The following is a 27,663-nucleotide window of genomic DNA, read 5'->3' on the forward strand; positions in this document are numbered from 1 at the left end:
CCGCAGCGCCGAATCACAGCGCGGGAGAAGCCCCTGGGTGGGCGGGGAGGGCCGGCTGGCGGTCACGTGGTACGCCCGAGGCCGCTCTTCGGTCCTGGCGGAAGAAGTTACAGAATCAAATCGACAGAGCCAGGGAGAAGCTTCCTTGTACTAAATAAGCGCTCAGCGGTGTCTAACATAAAGGGAGCGTCTCTGTGTCTCCGTTTCGCTTCCACCTTTTCCACACGTGTCCGACGTTAACGTCGCCCACACAAAAGATGGCGGCCCAGGTGCTGGGTCTTATCATGGAGACGGAAGCCTAGAGGAGCCCGCGCTCCGGCTCTGTGGGCGGAGACTCGCTCCCCGGAGGCCGTTCGGGGCGGGCCCGCGAGCCGGAGGCCCTGCGCCTGCGCGAAGATGGTGGCGGAGGAGAGTGTGCGTGTGGTTCGCTGTGGCGGCAGCGAGTTGAACTTCAGGAGGGCGGTGTTTTCTGCGGATTCTAAGTACGCGGCCGCCGCGCGTCCTGACCGGGCTGGGGGGCGTGAGTCGCCGGGGCGGGGTGGGGGCTCGGGGGACTGTCCGGCCGGTCCGGGCTCGCAGACGCGCGCTGTGGGCTCCGGGAAGTGCGCGCGCGCGGGAGCCCCGGGGCGCGCGGGAACCCCGGGGCGCGCGGAAGGGGGGTCGGCGGCGCCGACGGTCGCTCCTCGTGCGGCGGCGCCAGGCTGGGCGCGCTGCTCCCGGGGCCTCGGCTTCCCGGCCCGGGGCAGGCTCCGCCCGCCGCTGCCCCTGCGCGTCCCGAGGAGCGTCCCCCGTCGGGAAGAGCCCGAACCTCGAGTTGCGGGGACTCAGATTCGCGTCTCGTCCGCGCCTCGCTTGTCTGAAGCGGCGCTGCGGCAGCTTCCTGCGGCCCCGCGTGGGCCCGGAGCTCAGGTCTCGCGGGCGGCGGGGACCCGCCCCCGGTGCCGGGCGCTCGCTGCGTTCCCAGCGCGGCTCCTCGCTCGCCCCCGTTGTGTGCGGGAGCCGCGTTCTGCCGTCTGTCGCGGGGCCGCTGAGGGGACGCGTCGCTGGGAACCGTGCGCGGCCGGCGGCGCGGGCCGTACAGCCTCCGGGTCGCCGCGGTCCCTGCCGGCGGCCTCTGGCGGACCGCGGTGGAGGAGGGGATCCCGAGCGTTTCCGGCCGGAGGGGCCGTCGGTGAAGACGCCTTCCACCCCGGAGGAGTGCGGGCGGCAGCTGGGGAGGCTCGTGCCCCGCACGGCGCGGTGCTCGGGGTTGGGCGAGAGTCGCCGAGCGGTGCGTGACGGGGTTTGCTTCGCCGCGCTGGAGGCGAACGGAAAGGGCAAGGCGTCCTCGGAGCGCGCGCGGAGCGGGGTTTGTCGTCCGGCGGGAAGCGTCTGCGACGCAGAAACGGCGCCCGCGGCCTCCCCTGTGCCCGCGCGGCGCGGCGGCCGGTGCGGCGTCCCCGGGTCCTCGCTCCGCGTCGCGCGCGGGGAGAAGCCTCCGCACGTGTTCTCAGTCGGGTCCGCGCCGCCCTGAGCGTTTCCAGAACGCGGTGCTGATCTGCAGCGGGAAGATGAGCGGCGGCGTCTCCGGAACCGCGTCCGTTTCTAGGAGGTGCTCGCAGGAGAGCGGGAGCCGCCTGGCTGGAGCGGGGTCTCCGCGAGAAAAAGCCGTTGCAGGCAGACGGGCTCAAAGCGCCGAAGTCTTGAGTTTAGCCCGTATCCTAAGGGCCGTGGGAAAACACTGACAAGTTGTCGTAATTTCACCTCTGAGGAGGTAGTGCGGTCAGGTTGGCAAGATTAACCTGGAATGTCTAGGAAAGACGAAGCCAAGGGCCACACCGGGAGACTGTGGGAAGCCGGGGAGGGTGGTCCGAGCTGCGGATGCTGACGCGGGATTAAGGTACTCAGGGGAGCAAAGAGGCGGATCCAGCCAAAGGGAAACCATATACTTGAGATGTTTTGTTGCTTGAACTTCCTTAATGTGTTAGATTTCCTGACTGTCTCCTGGCTGCGGCTGCCGTAAAACGCATCCTGGTTTCAGACGTGAACGTGTGAAACAGCAGGTGTCTTAGAACTGATGAGATGGGAGGATGGTGACCCTGGACCGCAATAGGAGATTCACTCTTTCCTTATTTTGTAATGCTTCTTTATTGGCTTATCCACTTAGTTTACTAAGTCTTTGAGGATCAGGTGAGTTCTGTTCAACAAACTAGATTGGACGTTGGGAATCGGATAAATTAAGGCCTTTGCCCTGTCAGAACTTACGGCCAAATAAGGCGGCAGGTGGGCACATACAGGTATCTACATATATATGAAAAGAAGTAATTTCAGCACAACGTGAAAAGTACTAGGGCCGAGTCATGTACACGGCATTTTGGGAGCACAGAGTAGAGATGTAGCCTAGGAATTCTGTGATTTGTGCATGGAAGAACACCCTGTCAGGCAGGTATAATGTTTAGTAGAAATGGGCACGGAACAAACATTTTTTTTCTTTGTAGAAACTAGAAGATTTGTACCTCTGAGTTTTGATCTGCGGCTATATCCATAATGAAAACTGTCAAGTAAACATTGCCCCTCACTTAACTACTTTTGGTAATTTAGTAACCTCTGCCACAAATCCAAAAAGCAAAACCAACATTTTAGCAACAAGAACTGTCGCAAAGTCTTTGTACTCTGCTGTAAAAGAGGCCTTGCCAACTAGAGAGAGCTCCGACTTAGCTTTATGAGGTGGTGTCCCCAGTGAACAGGGAGAGTGAGGGACACGGGGCGATGCTGTCAGAGTGGTGGTGCAGAGTTAATACACGCCACACAACTTTTAATATATAGTTCTTGAAGCTATTGTTTTAAAAGAAACCTCTGTTGCAAGCTAAAAATTTTCTCATGGGCTATAAAAAAAGATTATGCTTTCTACAGAATATTTGAAACTTAATTTTTTCTTATTTGCAGGTATATCTTCTGTGTCTCTGGAGACTTTGTTAAAGTTCATAGCACAGCTACAGAAGAATGTGTACACATATTGCAAGGGCACAGAAATCTGGTGACCGGAATCCAGCTCAACCCCAACAATCATCTACAGGTGTCACATGATTTATAATTGATATTTTAGTATTGGCTTTGTTGTTCCCAGGAGATTATGAATTGATTTTGGCTGGGACACTTTCCAGGTTATAATTAGAAAAATACAGATATCCCTTGCTTTTGGAAAGTTTGTATTATGCCACTTCATTTTTACGAAGAAAAAAGAAAAGCAAAAACAGCGTTCAGTATTTATTTTGCAGCAGGTGTTACAGAGGCAGCATGCATGCTTCCAGCGAGAGTGGCACCACCAGTCTCCTTTCCCAGGGGCTACCTTTCTACCTTTAAACTGTCTGGGAGCATCTGTGCTTTATCTCAATGTATGTCATACATCCATTAGCAAGATGAGTCCTAAGGTGTCAGAAAAGCGTAAGAGAGGTTATTTTGGGGGTCTTGGAAAATTTTTCCATATGAATTAATGGCAATTACTTTTGTTTTATACCACTTCCACTGCAAAAGGTTTCCAAAGTATACTTACAGATCAGATTTTCTGATCCAGGGTATTTTTCCACATTATTTTTAGTTATTAAAATAGGGTCACAGCCTAGAACTACATTGCCCCCCATACTGTATTCTGTAAACCATTTGTTCCAAGGGATGCTGATAGGTGTTGCTTGAAAGAAGACATTCTTGGCTATATGAGTTTCTGAAATTCAGGGCTATGCACAGTTAGGTGAATTTTTTGGTTGTAGAGCCTCTCAAGTCCTTTTATAAGCATTGTGAATATCAGAAAGGGGTGTATACCATTTTGTTTCTCAGGTTTATATGCCTTTGAAACCTTTGGTTTCTGGAACACATTTTTGAAAATGCTGGCTAAAAGGGATTGCTGTTAGAGACCTGTTCCGTTACAGATGAGACTCCAGTGCTGGTGCAGATCTCACCCAATCTTAAAGCCAGTGCTGGACAAGAAGGGATTCTTTAGTCAGTGGATGGACCAGATAATTTCAGGATGAACTTGGGAGTCCAGTTTAATGCAGACCCTCCTACTCACCTCACAAAAGCAGCTCTTCTCAGAATTCAAAAATAATGAAATGTCATTCTAATTCTGTCCTTACATTCTAGCAGCTACTGAAGAGATCTCAGAAACATTTTACTCTTGCTCTCATTTTTTATCAAGTTCCATTTTTCTGGATTAGCCAACTTGGAAGTTATTGCTTGATACAAAAATAAATTTGCATTGCCATTCACTTTATTATCACAGAGGAAGTAGGGCATAAAGAGACAGTGATCTTTTCTTTCCAGAATTAAATGAGCTACTGTGAAAATCAAAGTTAAGTAGCTTTTCTTCACCTTGCAAACACATATTTGTTTATTTACTGTCCTATGAGGATTTGACAAAAGTGTTGTTACTTGTTGCATTTGAGTGTTTTTTTTTTTTTAAAGATTTTATTTATTTATTTGACAGAGAGAGATCACAAGCAGGCAGAGAGGCAGGTAGAGAGAGAGGAGGAAGCAGGCTCCCTGCTGAGCAGAGAGCCCGATGCGGGGCTCGATCCCAGGACCCTGAGATCATGACCTGAACCGAAGGCAGCGGCTTAACCCACTGAGCCACCCAGGCGCCCCGCATTTGAGTGTTTTTCATAGCAGAAATAACCGTTTGTTAAAATTGGTATCTGTGAAGTCTGTATTGCTAAATTTTATACCAAAACAAAAAACAACATATACAATGCATAAAAGATCTATTTCAGATGACTGAAAGTTAGTAAAATTAGAGGAGGAGAATTTTACTGACAGGGTTGGTGGAGGTGATAGACAAATCCCATGACTCTGGACTTCAGAGTCATGGGATTTGTGTGCTAAGCATTGTTTCGACAGTGATTTTGCGGTTGCCGTACTTTATTTTACTGATCCATGTTCATGATTTTTCCGTCATGTGTAGTACTTGCAATGCATGTTTCTTTTCACTGTAATTCTTTTACTTGAATAGATAATAGTCATCATTTTCTGTTCTCTGATTCCATGACCACTTTGGCAGAAATCTTAAAACTGCCACTTTCAGAAAACTTTAAATTCTTTATAAACGTTATAAGCGAAGTATTTTTCACAGTAACAGCAACCAAGTAATCCACTGTGACCTTAGTAAAATCAAGTCCATTGGGACAAAAAATAGAAATAAAAATACATGTTATTAAGGCCTTTTGGTGCTACCAAAGTGTTGTGCACAAACCAGTGCCACAAATGTTTGGTTACAACTGCAGTGAGAATAATGTAGAAATTGAGTGGCCAGAACTTTAGAGCACCCGCCATTGCCACAGCATCCAAGTGCATAATAACTTCTGTTGTACTTTATAAAAGTTTTGTCTCTTGGATGTGTTGGACAACCTTTTTTTTTTTAAACAGGACAGTCTTATCATTTGAGAATCACTCTTTTAATACCCATGTAAGATGAAAACAGTTCTGCTAATAAAAAAGCACTGGGCACTGCGAGAAATATTAGCAGGTTCTGAAGTGCTTCCATAGCTTAGTGACTTACCATCTCCCTCTTGAAGATAGAGGGCTGACTTTTGTGCCCCTCATTTTAATTAAAACTTGAAGTTCCTAAACAATATGACTCTACCTCTTTAGGGCTACTAATTTAATGAACAAAAACATGTCATCTGTATCACTTAGTTATTTGTTTGATATATTAATGAAGTTCTATTTTGTAATAAGTTTTGTACTATTTTTACCCTTTTAGTTGTATTCTTGTTCCTTTGATGGCACGATTAAACTGTGGGACTATATAGATGGCATTTTAATAAAGGTATGTGTTTTGATCTTCTAGTTTTCTTATTTGAAAAGGGATGGCAACATAATTTAATGACAGATACGATGTTATAAGGCTTAATCTTTAGATAGCCTTTCTAAACAAATTATGAAACTCATACATCATAAAAGAAAAGAAAGTTGACTATTTGAAAATGTTAAACTTTTAACAAAAAGATGAGCAATAAAATCAAAAGAAAATATTTATAAGAGTTACTATCACTAATACACAGAAAATATACAGAAAACCAGTAAGGGAAAACTAATAATCTAGTAGGAAAAAATTGGCACAGGGTGAGAATATGTAATTCATTGGAAAAAAATAATAGCCAGTAAACATGAAAAGGTGTTTACTCTCAGTAATAAAGAAATGGCACAGCATTTTCCCCTGTCAGTTTAGCCAAACTACAAACTGCAAAAACAATTTAGTGATAGGTAAAGTATAGAGAAACAGATACTTTGATTTTTGTACATAATCAACTAGAGTACAAATGAAAATGAAAAAATAACTTTTGCTCTAGCAATCTCACTTTTAGGACTCTCGTTGAAATAATGATGTGTGTGTAGCCATTACAAACAGCATTGTTTATGGTAGGAAAAAAAATTAATATAACCTTGATGTCCGTTGAAGTTTCATATTCGTTCAGTAGAATACCGTGTAACCATTAAAAAGAAGCCGGTGGGTCTCTATGTATTAACTTGAAACTTTATTCCACAAATACATATTGAGTGTCTTCTGTAGACCAGGTATTGACGTTGGGATACAGCAGTGAACAAAACGGATTAAAGAAAAGTCCTTACCCGTCATGGAACTTATGTTTGAGGGTTGGGGTAGACAGACGATAAACAATATGGTACATTTTTTTATCTTTCAGACTTTCACAGTGGGGCATAAACTTCATGCCCTATTTACTCTAGCCTGTGCTGAGGATTCTGTCTTTGTTATAATAAATAAAGAAAAACCAGGTATAGTATAATTAAGTTTGTTTTATATAGCATTGGGTTACTCTTTCCATTTTTTTGTCAAATTTTGTCAAAATTTTGTCAAATTTTGTCAAAAATTTGAGAGTTTGGTTTTAGTTTGAAGTTAACATTTAAATTTAAATGTTAGAGCGTTTAAATTCCTTCTGTTACGGCATTCATTTTGAGGATGATTACCACTAGTTCTGAAATACACAATGTGGGAATGATTACTTAATATATAGTTGTAAAAATAGATGGCAGAGCTCAAATTTCAAAGCTGTTTTGCAGAGGTGGGCTAGAGTTTGTCTTTCTCCTAACCTTAATTGGTCATTCTTGAGCCTTACTGTCCTTTTATCCATTATTGAACACCCCTTTTGTTGATCTGTCAGAAATGGTGTAGAAAACAGTTTGATATTAAGAGCTAGTAGTGGTACTGAGTTAATGATTACATGTTCATTATCATTGGAACAGATTTCATTGAAATTGCCATGTTTCAGAGCATTTTATGAATTCCTAGAATATCTTCAGTGGTAACAAAAATTGCCCTTTAGCAGAGAATTTGATACACAGAACACTGACATGAGGGATATATCCAAAGAATTTTTCTAATACCGGAATTCAGTAAGGCCACCGCATCCTCTGGTGTTCTATATAAAATATAGCTGTCTTTAGAAGTCAAAGATGAGGGGCACCTGGGTGGCTCAGCAGGTTAAAGCCTCTGCCTTCGGCTCAGGTCATGATCTCAGGGTCCTGGGATCGAGCCCTGAATCAGGTTCTCTGCTCAGCAGGGAGCTTGCTTCCCCCTCTCTCTGCCTGCCTCTCTGCCTGTTTGTGATCTCTCTCTGTCTCTCTGTCAAATAAATAAAAAAAACTTAAAAAAAAGTCAAAGATGAAAGCAGCTTTAAGATGGTTACTGAGCAGTCTGCTAGACTGGCTCAGGGCTCACTAGCTAAATTAATCCTTTCCATGGTGTTTTTTTATTTACTGTCTGGATTCAGTTGGAGGGAGGGGAGGTATTTTCATTTGTGTGTATGTGTGTTTGTGTGTTATTGGCTGGAACAGATTTGCAGATTGTTTTATATCATGGACTTTTAAATTACCTGAGAATAGTTAAAACTGAAAAAGTACATTTTTTAGCTAAAAATCACTTGATGAAGTTTATTGATGAGTATTTTATTGATCAAAAATGTGATATGAAATGATAAAAGCAGTAGTAAGTTCAGTTTTCTTATGTAGCCCATAAACCACCTCTAAATGACTTTCCAAAAAATGTTCTGAAAATGGCAACATTTCTTAATTAAGTCTCCTTCCTAGTTGACTGTTTTAGGTAACACTTTTCAGTATTTAAGTTCTTTTTATGTATAAGTGTATAGATTCTTAATGTCTATCCACATACTAATAATTTAGATTCCTAATCTCCCTGACTGACAATTGATTCATTAGTTTTGAAATTTAGTCTAGGAATCTGAATTTTTTTATTTCCCCAGATGATTAAGCTCATCCTTCACATTTGGTAACCAGTCTGTGTACTAACACCACGATTTCTCAATGGCAGTGGTAGTTGCTAATAGTTGTAGCAAAACTTTTTATCCATGTTAGCGAGATTGGTGATTCTTACCACTGGCTGCACATAAGAATCACCCAACTAACACAAGATGTTCAGATCCCCTGTGTGGGGCCTGTTTACTTAAATATACCCTAGTTGAGTCTAACATGCAAGCCAGGATAGAAAACTATTGATCTCTAAAGTAAAGACCTTGGCCTTCACCTCTTGGAGTTAACCAAATGCTGTAATGTAGTCTGAATTCTATTCATGGTGGGATTAGTGTTACTCTCCAGTACTTAACACATGAACACTCAGCATATGAGAATAAATGTAAACATGAAAATGTGAATTAAGCTTAAAATAGCATTTCATAGAATAGATCTAAATATATATCCTTCATTTGTTTCCTTTGTTCCACAATCCAAAACCAGTCACTGATTAAAAATTATATAAATCATGTTGAAGTGTGTTTTGCCGTTTTAAAAACATTTTTTATTTACTTCTCATCTTTTATGGTATCATTTTTTTTTAACTGTATGTAATTTATTCATTTAATATCTAACTGAAAACGTACTATGTGCTGGATACTATTCTGGCTGCAGAGAACAAAACAGACGATCCCAACAATAAGCACTATATCAGTCGTCAGATATAATAAGCTGAAAGATGCTTTAGAGAAAAACACAGCAGGAGGGGAATAGGCAGCATTGGAGAAGTATGTATTTAAATAAGTGGTCAGGGAACGTTCTGAGAAGAACGCAGCAGTATTGGAGAAGCATGTGCTATAGGATAGCTAGCATGTTTGAGGAATAGCAGGGAGGTCGAATTTGATCCAGGGGATAATAGATAATATATAGCCATAAAGGCCATTGAATGGACTTCAGTTTTTACTCTGAGTTGTTAAAAAAGCCATCGACAAGTTTTGAGCAGAAGAGCGAAATGATCTGACTTAGTTGTACTAGATTATCTGGCTTGATGAGAATAAACTAAATGTCGACAAGGATAGAGTTACAGAGTACAGTTAAGAGGTCATTGCTTGGGGCACCTGGGTGGCTCAGTCGTTAAGCGTCTGCCTTTGGCTCAGCTCATGTTCTGGGGGTCCTGGGATCGAGCCCCGCATTGGGCTCCCTGCTCGGCGGGAAGCCTGCTTCTCCCTCTCGCACTCCTCCTGCTTGTGTTTCTCTCTTACTGTGTCTCTGTCAAATAAATAAATAAAAACCTTTAAAAAAAAAAAAAAAAAGGTCATTGCTTAGGCGATGAGAAACTAAGTTCTGAGTGTTCTTGGAAGGTAGAGCCCACAGGGTTTGCTGATGGTTTGATGTGAGATATGAACGAGAAGTCCAAGGTAACACGAGGATTTCGTCTAAGCAACTGGGTGAATGGTGGTACCATTCCCTGCAGTGGGCAGAATTGGGGAAGACTAAATTTAAAAAGGAAAATCAAGAATTCAGCATTTGGGCTTGTGAAGTTTGAGATGACTCAGAAGGCTAGAAGAACCAGGAGTTCAGAGCAAATAATAAGTGGACTGGAAACGGGAAAATGGTAAATTGATGTGTTACAGAAGTTTGTAGTCATTATAATATCTGAGAGAATAAGGAAATAGCATAATAAAATACAGCTATTTTCTCTTGGGAGATTTTTTAAATGGGACATAAAGAGAACCGCATGTCCGTATTAGAGAAGAGGAGATCTGTCTTGTGAGTATGTGGCAAGCACATAGCATTTGTGAAAGCTCTCGGATGGGCTGTTGCCTTTGGCTGCTAAGTTCCTCAGTACACCATATTCCATCCATTGTAAAGGTCAGCTTAATACTTTGGAATACAGATTATACTAGCAAGATAAACTATTTTCTGTTTTAACATATATAGAGCACGTATGCTTAGGAGTTGTAAATCAGACTTCCGTTTCAAACTTGAATATTCAAATGAGTAGTCCAACTTGAAGACTCGTTTTGTTCAAGGTAGCCTAGAATTGTTGCCATCAAATGAATTCTAGAATACTAATTAACAGTTTCATATAAATAAGTGTACATGTTCATTTTTTTAGAGAAGCTTTAGACTAATACAGCTTCCTTTGGCTAGATGTATTTCAGCTGTTTTCAGTGAAACTGCCGAAATCATCGAGCCGGGAAACAGAAGCTAAGGAGCTCTACTTGGTTTTGGATTATATAAACCAGTCACCCAAGTGCGTTGCCTTTGGAAATGAGGTAAACTTTGATTTGGTTGCTACGTCGTGTGTAATCCCTGTTGGCAGCTGTGTTTCCTTTGAGCGTCGCATGTTCTGGTCCGTGAGTACTGCCTTGGGTCACAGTAGTTTTGTTAGGAGCTAAGAAGTTTGCTCCATTACTTCAGCTTGTATTTGTGGTGTGGATTTTTTAGGATTCTTAATTTTGTATATACCTATTGTTCTTGTAAACCTTCTAAATGCTCAAAAAAATACCAATACTTCAGCACTGGAACCCTTTCTTAGCCTGCTCCACGGAAAAGCCGCGCAGATCCTTTCATTCTAGACTGTGTGTCTTTAGAAAATATGACCTTCCTGTCCATAATCAGTGTGCCCTTTATAGAAAATTGAGAAGTTAAAAGTAAAGTGAAGAAATTAAACCTTACTGGTGATATTTGAAGAATCTCTTTCTGGACTTTTTTCCTAAACATATATAAAATAACTTTTCCCAAATTGAATTAGGATCTGAAGGCTTTTTACCTTTGTCTTCATTTGATATTGCAACATGAGTGTATATTTAAATATTCATCAGAAATAATAACTCTGTGATGTTTCTACCTTGATTTAGCCTTTCCTTATTAATAATCACTTGGTTATTTTCAAGTCAAGCATCACCAAAAGTCCCTAGATGACACACTGTGGTGGCATGTTTCTGTAATCTAAGTTGGTAGCATTCTTTTGCTTTATTCTAAAAAAGGTTGATATCTTATAGTAGAGAAAACACTTTTAATAGTAAAGACTGACAGTATTGAACATTAGCAAGATACGGAGCAAAGGTAAACATCTGTCCTTTCCATGAGCCAGAAGTTCTCCTCCTGGGTACAGAAATGAGGACATGACCATAAAATGACATGTACCAAAATGATTAGTATTCATAGGAGCTCCAAAGTGGAAATAACCTAAATGTACATTAACAAGAGAATAAATAATTTGTGGTATGTATTCACGTATTGGAATGCTGCTTCATAATAATAGAAACTAATGATACAGATTAGAGCATGAGCGAATCTCAGAAAGGTGAGGATGAGCTGGAGTTCAGACACAAAACTGTACATTGCGCCAGATTTCTGTGTGATTTTTAGACCAGAGAAGTAACAGAAATCAGTGCCTGTTGGCAGGGGTAGGGACATTGGGAATGACTAGAAAAAGGGACAAGGAAACACTTATGAGGTGAAGAAAATGTTCTAAATCCTGTGGTGGTTATTACATGAATATAAATGTCAAACATTGCATTATTTTGTATGTAAATTATGCCTTAATGGAAAAAATTCAAATATAGGACCTAAGTTCTTTTAATTTTAAAAGGATTATTCTTTCCATAGCTAACTAGAGCATTTTCTATTAATGTGCTTAGTGTGGGGAAAAAAATTATTACTGTGTTAACTTTTGTGATGAGAACCATTTCTCAAAAAGTGTTGCCTATCTTTGTGAATGTCATCTCTTTAAAATCCTAGGGAGAATATGTTGCTGCAGTACGGGACTTTTACTTGTCTGTCTATTTTTTCAAAAAGAAAACAACATCGAGGTAAGAATTTCTTTTTGATTGCCTTACTTACTTGAGTTTGTTGTAATTTTATTTCAACTTCATACCTATGATTCAGAGCTGTTTCTAGTTTCATGTTGCAAGTGATTATTAAACTGCTACATATAGAGGCAGTTTTTAACCCACAATGGATAGGTTTAAAGGAATCATTAGTCACAAAAACCTAGAGAGCTTTGTCCAACCAAAACCCCTTGTCCACTTAGATTCTCATGTGCATATATGTCAAAATTGGATCTAGTTTGAAAAGACTAGCCCAGGTGGTCCTTATTGCTTTTTTTTTTTTTTTTTTTTTTTTTTACTATAGGAGTGAGTGTAGGCTTCAGAATACCTGGGTTTAAAATGAGTCAAATTTAGTCTCTTTGAAGCTCGGTGTAACTCAAATTAACATATATTTAAAGTGGGGATAATATCTACCTAATAGAATTGTAAGGATGAATGAAATAACGTATTTAAGGAGACTCGTGCCAAGCATGAGTAGTGACTCTTCAAGTGACACTGTCCCCTCTTCCCTTTTACCCTGTCAAGATTAACGTGTTTTTCTTTGCAGTGTAGTAAGGATCCTGATGTCTTTGGACACATTAGTCAGTTGTCTTAGATATAATTTATTTGGTTTGTTCATACCTAATGTTAAAATTTAGCTTCAGTTGACAAGAAATTTGAACAAGCTTGGCTCAAGCAAAAGCCACTGGAAGTACTGTCTTGGCTTTACTTTGATGTCAGTGGCCTCTGTAGACAAGTTATCATGGAAGAATGTTGATCACATGGAGTTTATATTGTATATTAATAAGCGTTTGCAAAAAAAAATTCTTGATTCTTAGTCACGATTTTTTTTTTTTTAAAGTCATGCATTTATATTCAGTGAATTTTCAGCGCTCTCCAGTTTGGTTGATAAGGGCATGAACTCGCTTCTACTTTTTATCACCACTTACCAAGTGACTTTAATAATTGACAGTTTTTTCTTCTAGGTTTACTTTATCATCATCAAAAAATAAGAAACATGCTAAGAACAATTTTACATGTGTAGCATGTCACCCAAAGGAAGACTGCATAGCAACTGGTCACAAGGATGGCAAAATTCGTCTTTGGTCAGTTCACTTATGGGGAGCATGGTGATCCTTTACATATCATTTGCATTAGTCCTGCAGAACCGAGCTGTCGTTGGTTCAGGACGAAGGGTGGTACTGGTAATAGAGATGAGGCTTTGCTGACATCCTGTTTCTTGTCTTTCTGTGTTCTTCATTTCATAGACTAATTTTTTTTTAATTTCTAACCTTGGGGTTGAGAAAGGAGTTAAAATTTCCATGTTGCCTAAAATTGTTTTATTGAGGAGAACTTTATCATTACTTTTTGCCCTTACTTTCCTAACTTAATGCTTTTGGTCAAATTAACAATTTTGGTCTTCTCCAATAGGAGGAATTTTGATGATGGTAAGAAATACACGTACACATGTTTACATTGGCACCATGACATGGTTATGGATTTGGCTTTTTCAGTGACAGGTAAGTGAAGTTTAATAATTAAAATGAACTTTTGAAGTACATGGATTAGTATTCACCACATTTATACTTTGAAAGATTTCGAATTGCATGGACCAAAGGAATTGTAGACACTCGTATATAATTCCTGTGGTTTGAGCTTTCTTCAGCACAGTACGATATATTATAGGTCAGTGATAAAATCCTTGTTAACATAAAGAACCTGTTTAAATTACATTAGTTTTTAAAAATGTAATTATAATTAGCACATGGCTAAGTGCTTGTTGTCCATAAGAGTAGCTGTAGTTTATCTGGTACAAATGATTATGCTATGCTTTATGTCTACTACCTCATTTAGTTCTTGAAGCTATGAAATAGATGTCGTTTTGCCGATGACATGAGATTTGTAGTTGAGAACTGACTTGCCTAAGGCCGCACGGTTGTTAAGTAGGATTTGGACCTACATCTAATTCAAAAATGTGTTTTTAACTGTTAGATTACCTCATTTGCATTTATAATTTTAAATTCAGAACTTGTGTTTCGTTTAAGCTGCATGAGAGTGTGCTTGAGATTCTGTCTCCCTCTGTCCTTCCATCCACTCTTGTTTGTATGTGCTCTCAAATAAATAATAACATTTTAAAAAATATGTACACATATATATACTGTTTGTGGTATATCTAGTACAAGGTTGTCAGTAAAATGTCAGCATTAATCCTGTATCAGTGTAAGAGAATGGAGGAGGAAAATTAGTTGTCTTTGTAATTGAGCTACAAATTATAGTTGCTTTGAGAACTAGTTATAAGTTCAAGCAAATACGAACAGTATAAACTGTTTTGGCTATGCTTTGCACCCAGTCACACTGTGTGAACACTGAATTAATTAGTTCTTTCCAGTCCTTAATCCCTTGTCTCATACCAGTGTATTAGGACCTCCAGTTAACGCTGAGTTACTGAGAATTTTTATCATGGGTGTAGAATTCTTTCGCTCTTTCTATATTTATTAAGATACTCATGATCATTCTCTTTATTATGTAAATGGAATTAATTACACTTATTTTTCAAGTGTTAGGATAATCTCACATTTTTACAAGAAACTCAGCTCTGCAATATGTTATCCTCTTAATATATCCTTGGATTCAGCTTGCTAATACTGTGGGAATTTTCATTGATCATGAAATTGGCTTAGAACTTTCTTATAATTTATTGGGTTGGTAAAGGATTATGCTGTTCTTTTAAACAGGTTGGGAAGTGTTCTTTGTTTTTTGGTTTGTTTGTGTTTTTTTTTGTTGCTTGGAAGAGTATAAAATAGGTTCATTTCTTAAGTGTTTGGAAAAATTTGTCGTTGAAGCCATCTGGTCCTACAGGATGTTTGTTTCATTTAGTTTTTCTGTTATTGGCAGAAGAGTTGATCAGAACAAACTGGTTAGATATTGTTGGAAAGGAAAATCCCAGAATCAGTGATTATTAAGTCTGTTGACTCTTAATCTCAGAAAACAAACTGAGGGTTGCTCGAGAGTAGGGGAGTGGGGGGTTGAGGTGGCTGGGTGATGGACACTGGGGAGGGCATGTATTGTGGTAAGTGCTATGAATTGTGTAAGACAATGAATTACAGACCTGTGTTCCTGTATACAGGCCTGTATTATTTGTATGTAACAAACAATACGTTATTTGTTAAAAAAATTTTTTTTGTCAAGTTTATTAAAAGATAGGAAGATATTTGTTTGCATATTTTAAAAAATCGTTTATATCTCTAATATGGTAGGAAAAATTTAAGTGTTAATTATATTTTTCTACTTTTTCCCCAAATACTGTCCTTTTCACTTCCGTGGATGGATGGGAAGGCACCAGTCTGCTGAGTGGTGGTCGTGAATCTGTCCTTGTCGAGTGGCGTGATGCAACAGAGAAGAAGAAGGAGTTCCTCCCCCGTTTGGGAGCTACTATTGAACATATCTCAGTCTCGCCAGCAGGGGATTTGTTCTGTACTTCTCATTCTGATAACAGTAAGTCTAACTTTGTTGTGAGGAGATAGAATTGTACAGCTGAGGAATGGAAAATAAGAGACCTAAAACTGAGAGGAGTGTTAAGATTTAATAAGCATTTTTTTCTTCCATTCTTCCTCTTTTCTCCATTTCCTTTTTTTGACTCTAGATGCCACCAAAATTCACATTTTCAGGATTGTTTTTATAAAAATGTAGGGCTAAGTGTATTTGGTTCTTGTACCGTCTCCATTTCAAAACCTTTACATGTGGGATGTGGGGATAATGGAGGGTTTTTGAAGTGGGCTTTTGTGCCTTCACAAATGCAGTAATATTTGCAAAAGAACACGGGATGTACCATACTCTCAGCATGGGCGTCCTGTGGGTGCTGACAAGATTAAAGGCAGTCTTGTATACCTCCAGATCTTTTTGCTCATTCTTTTGCTTTTCAGCCTAAATGTAGATCTCAGAGCCCATTGCATCCTTTCCCTTCAAAAAAAAAAAAAAAAAACATAACTGGGGGTGCCTGGGTGGCTCAGTCATTAAGCTTCTGCCTTCAGCTCAGGTCATGATCTCAGGGTGCTGGGATCGAGCCCCTTGTCAGGCTCCCTGCTCAGCGGGAAGCCTGCTCCTCCCTCTCCCACTCCCCCTGCTTTTGTTCCCTCTCTTGCTGTGTCTCTCTCTGTCAAATAAATAAATACCTTTTAAGAAAAATAACCATGAGCAATCCATTAGTGCAATTACTCATTTCAAAGTAAACAATCTCTTTTTGGGTATGTAAGTTTCTGAATTAACACTTAAAATATATTCATAGGTACAACTGATAAAACTTAAAATTTCCAATAACAAAAACAAAAAAGCCCCTCCTTCCCAACCCCAGTTTTTTAGCTAAATCCCAAAATATACTCCTGATGTCTTTTTTTAATTCCTGATTTTCTAATAATACTGAGTAAACTGAACTTACTAAGTTGTTTTGTATTCTGTTGTATTTTAGAATGGTATACATTCAACTGATTTTTTTTTCTTTTACCTTGAAGCTCTGACTGATTTATAGGTTTTTCTGTTTTTTTTGTTTTTTTTTTAACCCACAGAGATAATAATAATTCACCGAAACCTTGAGGCATCCGCAGTAATTCAAGGCCTAGTGAAAGGTATTACAAAACCCAGTGGATTTGTAATCATGCACAATTTAAAAGTGAATATTTGTATGATTTTAACTATTGTTTGTCACTTCTTTTGCAGACAGCAATATCTTTACTGGTTTGATGATTGATCCCAGAACTAAAGCTTTGGTTTTGAATGGAAAACCTGGCCATTTGCAGTTTTACTCTCTGCAGCATGATAAGCAGTTATACAATGTAAGATTGCCCTCCATTAACTAGCCTTAAAAGTAATGGAGGTTTTCAACAACACTACTAGAGTTAAGTAACTTACTTAGTAGCTTCTAACGGACTAAGCCACCCAAGTGCCCCACTTAGTAGCTTCTAAAACAAGATCCTGTGCCTTTGTTTGCTTGAACATTATCAGTACTGTCTGTGGTTACTTAGTTGCTTACAGCAGAATTCTAATGAGGCCACAGTTGCAAATCAAGTCTCCATGGAAGTCAGTTGGCACTCCTGTGCTGGCTCTCCATTTAATTATGTTTTAGCTCTCAAATATCTGTGCCTTTGAATTACAAGAGTAGGGAAATAAGAAAATAAGGATTGTAAATACAAATATGTTTCTGCTTTGTGGTAAAGTGGTGTCATATGTACATACCAATGATAAAATTTTCAGTATAAAGAGGGATGCTGCTTATTAATCCAGACTTGCTATTTCTTTATGCCCCATAGTACCCTTTATTAATTTCTCTCATAGCAGCTCTCCACTTGATCTCTTTCTTTCCCTTGCTTTTAAACCGCCGAAGAAAGGAAACTTAGTTCTTTATGCATTTCCAGTACAGAGCCTGGAAATAATACTTACTCAATATATGTTTAGTAAATAGACAAGGGAATGGGATAAAAGAAACAAATAAAATAGTCTACTTAAAACATTGCTATTTTTACCATGTCAAAATTGTAGATTTTATTTTTGCTGTCGTTTTTAGTGATGTGGAATTTAACCGTGAGATTTAATATCAAGCTCTTTGTTCATAGAAGCGAGGGAGAAAAGCATTACTGTCAATTAAAGGTTCTATTGTATCATGTACACAGGTCAGTCATCACTAAAAGGCCATTAAAGAATAATGCCACTGAACTGGTGCTTATAATGTGCTTTTTTAATGGCAGTTTTGATATCCATAACTAATAGTTCAGTTTTTTCCTTTATCTGAGAACCTGTTACTGCAGATTCTAGAAATTATCTTTGTAGTTACCATTCCTTTGAAAACTTTAACATTTATGTATTTACATTAATTAACTTTTTGGATTTTTTTAACCCATCAGTTAGATATAATACAGCAAGAATATATCAATGATGATGGTCTGATCCAAATCGAGCTAACAAAGGCTGCATTTGACTGCTGTGGTAACTGGCTTGCAACAGTGGAACAACGTCAAGAAAAGGAGACAGAGCTTGAATTGCAAATGAAATTGTGGATGTATAATAAGAAAACACAAGGGTAATACTACCTATATGACTAATTAATTTCAGAGTAGAAAATATGGGACTTTGTATTTTATGGTTTCATTTGTCAGTCTTTAAAATGTTTTATATTGATAAATTTTAGAATTAGAGGAATGAGGGAGGTGTTACTGTACTAATAAATAGCCTTTCAGCTTTCTGCTCTGAGTAAGCATTGGTGTACCCCCAAGTTGTAATATCATCTCCATGTATAAATGAGGAAACATGAGAAAGTGACCCCACCCCCATCCCCAAGGACATCAGACATAATAGCAAGCAAAGCCGGAGTTAGAATCCAAATTTCTTAGTTCCTTTGCTCTATTCCCAATTATATTACCTTCGGGAAAATGCACTGGTAGGCAGCAGAGGTATGTCGTAGGTAACGTGTATGTTTGATTAGACAGGGAGTTTACTAGTTTCTCAGACCTTGATTATAGTAGCCATTTATCAAGTCCCTGCGGCTTGTCTAGAACCAGTCTTCACAGAAACACTGTAAGATAAACTTCTTTTCCACATTTTAAGGTTGAGGAAACAGACCCAGAGGGATTAATAGATGATCTAGTCACTTTTCTTGTAGTATGGACTTCTAAAAAAAAAAAATCACAGCAGAGTCTTGCCCTGATGTTCTTTTAAGAACAGCATGCTAGGTTATCATGCGTTCGTGGAAGCACCTTGTCAAGCTGGAAACCAGCTTTGAGAGGTAGTTGGATGGCTAAATATTAAATGCTAACCAGGATGGTTTGAAGAGGTAGTTTGCTGTATTTTCCTGCCACAGGTAGGGGCCTTTGGGCTTATTTTTGAAAGTAGATAGCCATCTGAGTTCTGTATAGTTTTCTTACAGAGTTTAGTATGATAGGCTTTCCTATATCATTCTGTGATGACTCCTCTTTTATATAGGTTGACAGTATACATAATAATCTCTCTATTGCATAAATTAACACAAAGAGGTCATGGGTTAGACCTCTTTGTATTCTGTGGCCGTTAGGGATAGAGCACGCAGTTGTTTGTCATTCTAGATGATAAAGTATCTTGCCCATTCTTAAAGATGCTATTGTAAAATGTACAGTAGAAAATTCCTACATGACAATATATCATATTGTTCTGAGGTAAGAATAAATTGATGATTGCCTCTTTCTCAGGTTTGTTCTTAATACAAAGATTAACATGCCGCATGAAGACCACATCACAGCTCTCTGTTTCTGTAATGCAGAAAAATTTGAAAACCCCACCTTGGTTACTGCTAGTAAAGATGGTCACTTCAAAGTGTGGATATTAACAGATGATTCTGATATATACAGTAAGTTAATTAAATATGATATGTCTAAAGAGTGTATAATTTTAAGAATTAACCTCTTTAATAATGGTCTCTGTTCTGGGAGGACATTTTCTGCCTTATTTAACTTCTGTGGGTTATTGCCTAATTTTAAAAGATTTAAGAGATTACATTTTACATGCCTTTTCCCCCAAATCTGTACATTTTCATGACTGTTTTGATCAGTCATGTGCTGATTATTTCAGTGAAGGTACTGTGTTTAAGGCGGGGTGGTGGTTCTTTCACTGTTCCTTCACTGTTCCACTAGAGGGAGGTCAAGATTTCCAGGACGGGGCATATATTTTAAGCCAGTCAGTGCTTTGGAGCATTTCTAACCCAAGTTTCAAGGAGCAGGGTTTTTTGTCGCTTCTTCTGTAATCCATACTGCTTATAACTACCGTAAAGTATTATCTAGCATTTATACCATTTCTGAACTATATGCTCTGTTTCCACAGAAAAAGCTGTTGGCTGGACCTGTGACTTTGTGGGTAGTTATCACAAATACCAAGCGACTAACTGTTGTTTCTCTGAAGATGGCTCTCTGCTAGCAGTTAGTTTCGAGGAAATAGTTACAATATGGGATTCAGAGACGTGGGAGCTTAAATGTACATTTTGTCAGCGAGCTGGGAATATAAGGTAAATAATTTGGAAAGTATGTCATACTGTTTTGTTTTTTATTTAAATGAGTCTTTCCACATAAACTTTAGTAGTAATTTATGCTTCTGCTAACAGTAGTCTGTGGGTCAGTGGGGGTCAGGACCAAACCAAAATGGTAGGAAGATAAAAATTGGGGGTATGTGAACCATTTGCTGTGGCTTTACCCATTTCTCAAATGAGAGTTCACATTTAACTCTTGACCTACAGATTTCTTTTTTCTTCAAAATCAATACTTTTCATGGTTGTGCTACTAAAAATAGACACTAATAAGGGTCAGTGGATCCAGACAATGCTTTTCTTCTGTTTTCCTATAAAAAAAACAATGTCATGCTCAAACCTTGTTGTGTTCAAAAAGGCAAAAGAAAAAACAGCAACATCTAGCACTTCAGGCAACTGCCATTTGAGGAAAGAATGGCAGAAGGCTAACAAGAGGGGCGCCTGGTGGCTCAGTGGGTTAGGCCTCTGCCCTCAGCTCAGGTCCTGGGATCGAGCCCTGCATCTGGCTCTCTGTTGAGCAGGGAGCCTGCTTCCCCCTCTCACTCTCTCTGCCTGCCTCTCTGCCTTTGTAATCTCTGTCCATCAAATAAATAAATAAAATCTTAAAAAAAAAAAAAAAAAGGCTAACAATAGTTTTTAATTCCCAACATACCTGATTCTGAAATTGCTTTGTAAAAATTCTTCAGAATTTATATTGCAGATTTTCTTCTAAGTTAAATGAACATAAAAAAGGGTTTTGTTAAATGACTGTATATTTCACATACATGTTTATAGTATGTTTCAATAAACTATACTGTATAGCATATTAAAGAAAAGAATTGGTCATCAAACCTATTTTTGTAAAGAAAATAGCTTAATAAACCTTTTGCTCTCCTTAGTCCCATTTTTCTGCAGGATAATTGTGAGCAAAAATGTGTTTTTCTAAAAATCTGCTTTGCGTAAAACTATCCTAGAAGTCTGCATGCTGGAACTCAGTGTGCTGGAACTAATGGTTAACTTCTTGTGGTTTTTTAATATAGGCACCTTTGCTTTGGGAGATTGACTTGTTCAAAGTATCTTCTTGGTGCTACTGAAAATGGCATTCTTTGCTGTTGGAATCTGCTCAGTTGTGCACGTAAGATACTTATTTTACTATAAAGTGGCGAAGCATCTGATAAGTGGCCAGTAAGCTTTGGCATTTTAGGACTTCTGGATCATATCTTCATGTCTCTATCCGTAGAGTACATAACAGTTTTTCACATGTCACATTATACCAGCAAACTTTGGAGTGCTGAGCCTGTAAGAAATGCACATTATTTGTAATCTGCCTTCTTGGCCATAAATTGACTTCCATTAGCCTTGCCTTTCTCTACTGTGTATAACTTTCTGTTGCCCTCTGTGTTCCATAATCTCATAAACAACCCAAGGAATGTTCTGCGAATCTGTAACCTGCACTAACATGCACAATCCATGGCAGCTTTAACTTTGAATGTCTCCTTTCAGAAGCCTCGTAACAAATGTGGACTTCGTTTTTACTCATTTTACTTACTAGGATTTTATGCATTTGAGTATGTTTGGAAGGCATGGTGGTTGCTTAGTAATGACCATGTGTGATACTCTGTATGTATTCTCTACAATGGTTCTGGTTAACATTTTGCCCATGTTCAGCAGCTGCGGAAGAGTACCAGAAAGTAGTTGCACTGAAATAATAACCATTTCATAGTACTTGAGTTTTCTGCTTCCTGCCCCTCACTTTAGCGCAGCTTCCACAGACATTTTCAGTTTGTCTCCATGTGTTATTTGGAAGTGTAATATCCCTCTTCCTGAGAATAATAGAATTGATTGTCCCAGTAAAAATTGAGTACCCATTTTAAATAACAGGCTTAGTAAAAAAGCTTCTGGTGACTCTTTCTCTAGAAGTGCATTGCTCTTTTCTCCCCAGTGGAATGGAGCGCAAAGTTAACCATTAGAGTTATGGAACCCGATCCTCGTTCAGAGAACATCGCTGCAGTCTCTCAGTCTTCAGCGGGTTCAGACTGTAAGTACAGACCATAGTTTGATAATAAGAGGAGATCTATTAGCTAAATTTTCTTTTTGACAACTTTAATAGAATGTGAGTCAAGCTGCCTTTAAATCAAGTATTTATTTTAGGCCATCCTACCTGAAGTACAGTCCTCTCTCGAGTTCCTACTCCGACATCTCGTTCCGTACGCATTCATAACTGACTTCTAGGAGATTTCCAGTACATCCCTCATTTTTTACCGTGCCAGTCCCACTCGACATTCAGAACATCCCAAGAGAGACTTTTCCCCCCTGAAGCATTTTAAGAAGCTTTAATCATTCTTCCTCTGTACACTGTCTACAGATCCCTGTTCCAGTATGTAAGACAAAATACTGCAATCACATTTTGGAGGCCAACCTGGTCTCTGGAGCATGGATTCTTCTTCCTCCTTTTCATCTTCATAGCCCTCATTCCTAACCTGCTTGGCACATATCAGTCATCCAGTAGATATTTGTTGAATCAAAGCCTAAAATAATCATGACTTGAACATTTTACTCAATGGGGTAAGTCCCAGATTAGTGTGGTCTGTCATCCTGAGGCTGGAACTAACCTTCGCAGGCAAAATATTATGGTCTGTTTGTTTTTTCCCCTCTAGTGTTTGTATTTAAACCTAGTGAGCCAAGACCATTGTATATTCAAAAGAATATCTCCCGAGAGGAAGTCCAGTGGGGAGTGTTTGTTCCACGAGATGTGCCTGAATCATTCACCTCAGAAGCTTACCAGTGGCTGAACAGATCCCAGTTTTACTTCCTAACAAAGTCACAGGTGACCATCCCACCTCAAAAAGGCAACCACTTTGTATATGTAATTTTCAGTTGCTCAGTATTTGAAAGTACTAGTCCATAACAGCTGGACCAGTGGTATTGGAGGATTACTTCCCAAAAGAAGTAAATCTAATATGCTCAGTAGAACAGTATTACTAGTATTAAGTGTATTAGCACAACTTTACCCCACACCTTTGAGTCTCTTTGGGTATTGTTTGCATTATCTCCATGACACCAAAAATAAAAATAAAAATAACTAAAATACTTTAAATGGTACTTATTCGTGTGGTGGATAGATTTTTTGTTTGTTTTTGTTTTTGTTTTTTTAGTTTTAGTATTTGCTTTGCCATAATAAAAACTGGCTTTAGTTTGATCCAAGAGTTGAATCTGTTTCATTGCCAATTCTTAAATAACTTTTCTCAGAACAATCTTCTAATTGTCACAGCAGTTATTAAGTATGTTTTAAATCTTCTATTACTTTCCTTTGGGCATATATATATAAAGATGAAAAATTGTCCTCATTTTTATTTAGATTTTGTATCATTAATTTCTCTTTTCAGAGTTTACTGACATTCAGTACGAAGTCTCCAGAAGAGAAGCTCACACCAACCAGCAAACAGGTATGTTTCAGCCACTGGTGGTGCAGACTGCGTTGCCTCCCTCCAGAGATAACCTTATCTGTTTGAGTTCAGCTATGAGGAAAATGTTCCACCTGCCCAAACATGGTATTAAGCATAAACTTAAAAGCTACTTGCCTCTTTGAGGTTATATTTACTCTTCTAAAGTGTAGCTTTAATTTGTAATATCAAAAATAAATGCTTGTGATTTAAAGAGTCAAGTAATTATACAAGACTTTCAGGAAAAGTTCCCAACACCACTGTGCCGTTACCCACAAAGATAATCACTTTCAACTCTTTTAGCTAGTTTTTATTTGCCTTCCTATCTCTAAGAAACATGTTTCTGTTGCTAATTCTGGATTTTTCAGTTATTGTCTGTTTACTGATCTATTCAAGTTGTTACTCTCTTTCACACCACCACTTCCCCCATGCACATAACACAAACCCCTTTCCTGTTCCCCCGTTTTCTCAGTGTAGATAAATCAGGTCAGTATTCGTTAGAACGCTGTAAACATAATTCGTAGCTGAGTCATGTCGTAACCAGACAGATTGTTTTCCCTTTATTTGCAGCTCTGTTTTCTCCAGAGTTAAGGATTGCCATCTTCTTTGCATAGTTCTCCATTTACTTCTCATCTAATTCACCCCCAAACTCAAGTTGTAGGAGGTCTTCTCTCAGTATTTCAGATACTTGAGGTACTCTTTCAAGTCTTGAAGGAATATTTCCAAGAGCCTCTGTCCTGCTTCAGTCTGGACCGGCTACTCTGTGAATACCTGCTGCACAGGAGTCATGGGATCTCCATTTGCCATCATCTGGGGATTCCTTTCACCTCTAGCTTTCCCCTTGCTTCGGTGAAGCACATTTCTGTTAGTGTGTGGGATGCAAATTTAAGACCTCGTGTGTTTGGAAATGCTTCTGTTCTCGCCCACTTGACTGGTTGTTCGCTTGCAAAGGTATAGGTTGAAAATCATTTTCTCTTAGAACTTTGAAGGTATTGACCTATTTTATAGCTTTGGGTGTTCCTGGAAGTCTAATACCATTCTTATTCCTGTCCTTTTATCTGTAAACTAGCTTTATTTTCCTCTGAAAACTCAGTTGAATTTGTTCAACAGTTTTCTTGTTGAACATCAATAGACTAGGGTCAGTTCTAGACGCTTGGAATACAAAACAGTCAATTCTCTAAACTTACAACGTTTACAGTCTAGCAGGAAGATACAGCAAGCGTTAGTTAAATAAGTGAAATATGTAGTACTTTAGAAGTAGTAAGAATTATGGGTGGAGGAATAGAGGAAAAGCAGTGTGGAGTGCAGCTTGCCATTTTATGTAGGCCAGGCAAAGTACACTTTTAATCCTAGAAATGACTGAGGGAAATTACTGCTTTGCCTTCATTTTCTCTGTTCTTTTTCTGGAACTCTTGTTATTTAGTGCTGGACCATCTTCTGTTTTCTGGGAGATTATTTCATCTTTATCATCTAATCTGCTTTTTTCTGGTTTGCATGGTCCCATTTCCATCCTTTGTTTTCCATCTATTTTGGTCTCTTTCATAGGTTTTCATCAAAGTCTGATAATTCTTGGCTGTCTTTTATTTAAAAGTGACCAAAAAAGCCATTTGGAAGGTGTCCATTGAGATGGAGTTTGTCTGCGGGCCTCTGCCACCTGGCTATTTTTGAGAAAGTCTCCAAAGTCATTATTTTTAGGTCTTTTGTCTTAGACTGGTTAGATTTCCCCGATAAAATTCTTCTAAATTCTTTACTGGAGGATAGCAACCTAAAAGCACCCTCTGAGGTACAGCTGTCTTCAGCTGTGAAGACACTGCCACCAACCCCACCAGGCAGTTCAGTTTAAAGACATACTTCTGTTCCACCCCTCCAAGAAATGTACTTCCAGCCCTCTCTTGGGGCTCAGAAGGAAATCTAGGAATCTGCATGCTCTCTAAATGGACTTTAAACCAGGACACCCAGTTATTGTTAGCCTTTTTCTGAGGTACTGTTGCAATTGTACCAATTCCTGAGCATTTGCAGGATTCAGCCATATAAATTTGGGTGTTTCTTGACTTTCCCCCCAGCCAGCGTAGACTTCTTTCTCAGGTCTACTAAGTTACCTACTACCTTAAACTTGCTTTTCAAAACCTTCCAACATCTTACTTACCCATTTTCTTTCTCACTGTGGGTTTATGTCCTTTTGAAAACCCATTTGCTGTCATTTGTCATTGGGGGAGAAGCGGTAGTGTGTATTTTGTTCTGTCATCTAAATGTGCACTGTTAGCTTTTCCCCAATAAGTGGGCTGCTAGGCCTCGGTTGCTTTACTTGTAAAGAGAATCATATTAGATAATTTTTAAAGTTCCTTTCACCCCTGACATTTTATGACTGCCAATACTTTTTATTGAATCAATGTCAGTTCCTCCTTTTTATTGAAGAAATTTCCCTTTGTCTTAAATCCTTACAGCTACTAGCAGAAGAAAGTCTTCCAACAACACCATTTTATTTCATATTGGGAAAACACAGGCAACACCAGGATAAAAAAATAAATGAGGCTTTGGAGAGTGAATTAGTACAACTGCCCTTAACAGAAAACATACCTGCAATTAGTGAGGTAAGTAATTCATAACATGAAACAGATTAAATACAATAAAGCACCTTAAGTTAGAGTTTATACAATTTGTAACATAATTTTTTTTTCCTTTTTTAAGATTTATTTGAGAGACAGTGTGTGTGTATGTGGGGAGGGGCAGAGGAGGATAGAGAAAATCTTTAGCAGCCAGACACAGGGCTCCATCTCACTTGCCTAAGATCAGGACCTGAGCCAAAATCAAGTCAGATGCTTAAGACTGAGCCACCCAAGCATTCCTGTAACAGATAACTTTTGAATAATTACTTGGTTTGGGTATTAGAACTGCACAGTATACAAAAAACATAAATTTATGATTCCAGATTACTGGAAACAAACCCTATTGGATTCCACTGGTGGCTCTAAGTCTTTTTAAATGAAGCCCTGTTTTTCTGTTGTTGTTTTTGTTTTTGTTTTTTACTCTAGCTTCTTCATACTCCAGCCCATGTACTACCATCTGCTTCTTTCCTGTGCTCCAAGTTTGTAAATTCATTGCTGCTGTCTAAGGAGACAAAGAGGTAAAGCAGTTTTTAAAATGTTTGTTACCTTTTCCTAGAATACTTTCACTGTGACTCTTCAACAATGTGTGGGGTAGAGGCACTGACCCCCTGCATAGTCAAATCCACACATAACTTTTGACTTCCATAAAACTTAACTGCTAATGCCTGATGGTGCTTGAAAGTCTTAATAACATAAACACTCAATTCACACACATTTTGTATGTTTTGTGTATTATATACTGTATTCTTAAAACTAGAGAAATTAGTCATACAGAAGAGAATATATATTTATGGTATTGTATCCCAAAAAAATCCATGTATAAGTGAATCAGTACAGTCTAAATCCATGTTGTTAAAAGGTCAACTGTATTTCTCTATATTTTAGCCTTAATATGCAGGTAAAGGATATAGGACTATTAAGCCAAGTGAATAAAATACGTTGAAAATTATTAGATTTCCTGTGTGTATAGTTTAAGGATTTGTTAATACAACTAAAAATTATACTTTGTAAATTCACCTATTCTTCTATAATAACCCATTTTTGATGTGCACTCAATAAGATTTTTAATTTACTTTTTCTGTATGGTTACAATTCTATATAGGTATCTTAAATTAGAAAGTTATCTAGAAAATTTTTTAATAGTAATTGTTTATATTTTATTTTGTTATTATGAAAGTGGTGAAGAAATCCTTGAAGATGTAGATATGGAAGAAGAAAAAGAAAGTGGTGATGATTCAGATGAAGAACGTGATTTTACTGAAAAGACCCAGGATACAAATGACACAGATTTGGGAGAAGACATTATACATCAGTTGTCAAAATCTGAAGAAAAAGAACTAAGAAAATTTAGGAAAGTGGATTACAGCTGGATAACTGTCCTTTGAGCCTGGGAGATGGAAGGTTCTTGCACTTTGTATTTCTTTTATTATATATTGATACTCCAAAAACATCTACTTTGATGTTATTTCTCTCGTTAAAGTATTAAATGTGAACAGGCTTTACTTCTTAAGTAATTGGTAATACAAAGCTGTGTTTACATCATG

At 38.8% G+C, this 27,663-nt stretch overlaps 1 protein-coding gene across 1 annotated transcript; it reads left to right on the forward strand.

The window, feature by feature from the left end:
* The first annotated feature begins 358 nt into the window (after positions 1 to 358).
* Positions 359 to 27,663, forward strand: LOC111153682 (WD repeat domain 75). The gene is made up of 21 exons (XM_022512871.1): positions 359 to 482; positions 2,926 to 3,055; positions 5,732 to 5,797; positions 6,675 to 6,765; positions 10,390 to 10,514; positions 11,986 to 12,056; positions 13,040 to 13,159; positions 13,485 to 13,573; positions 15,390 to 15,548; positions 16,616 to 16,675; positions 16,767 to 16,882; positions 17,948 to 18,123; positions 19,265 to 19,422; positions 19,893 to 20,073; positions 21,111 to 21,205; positions 22,013 to 22,108; positions 22,728 to 22,897; positions 23,457 to 23,516; positions 25,958 to 26,104; positions 26,546 to 26,637; positions 27,297 to 27,663. Exons 1-21 carry the CDS (start codon positions 397 to 399, stop codon positions 27,502 to 27,504), a joined length of 2,496 nt encoding a protein of 831 aa, XP_022368579.1. The 5' UTR covers positions 359 to 396; the 3' UTR covers positions 27,505 to 27,663.

The sequence above is a fragment of the Enhydra lutris genome, unplaced genomic scaffold (genome assembly GCF_002288905.1).
Source record: "Enhydra lutris kenyoni isolate GAN:26980312 unplaced genomic scaffold, ASM228890v2 scaffoldscaffold1, whole genome shotgun sequence".
NCBI classification, from domain to species: Eukaryota; Metazoa; Chordata; class Mammalia; order Carnivora; family Mustelidae; genus Enhydra; species Enhydra lutris.

Excerpts from the sequence above, each read along its gene's own strand:
- LOC111153682 (XM_022512871.1), top strand. The coding sequence starts at position 397 with ATGGTGGCGGAGGAGAGTGTGCGTGTGGTTCGCTGTGGCGGCAGCGAG. Across the intron at positions 13,574-15,389 it reads TTTGGCTTTTTCAGTGACAG|GCACCAGTCTGCTGAGTGGT; the intron begins GTAAGTGAAGTT and ends ATGGATGGGAAG. Across the intron at positions 22,109-22,727 it reads GTCTTCAGCGGGTTCAGACT|TGTTTGTATTTAAACCTAGT; the intron begins GTAAGTACAGAC and ends TTTCCCCTCTAG.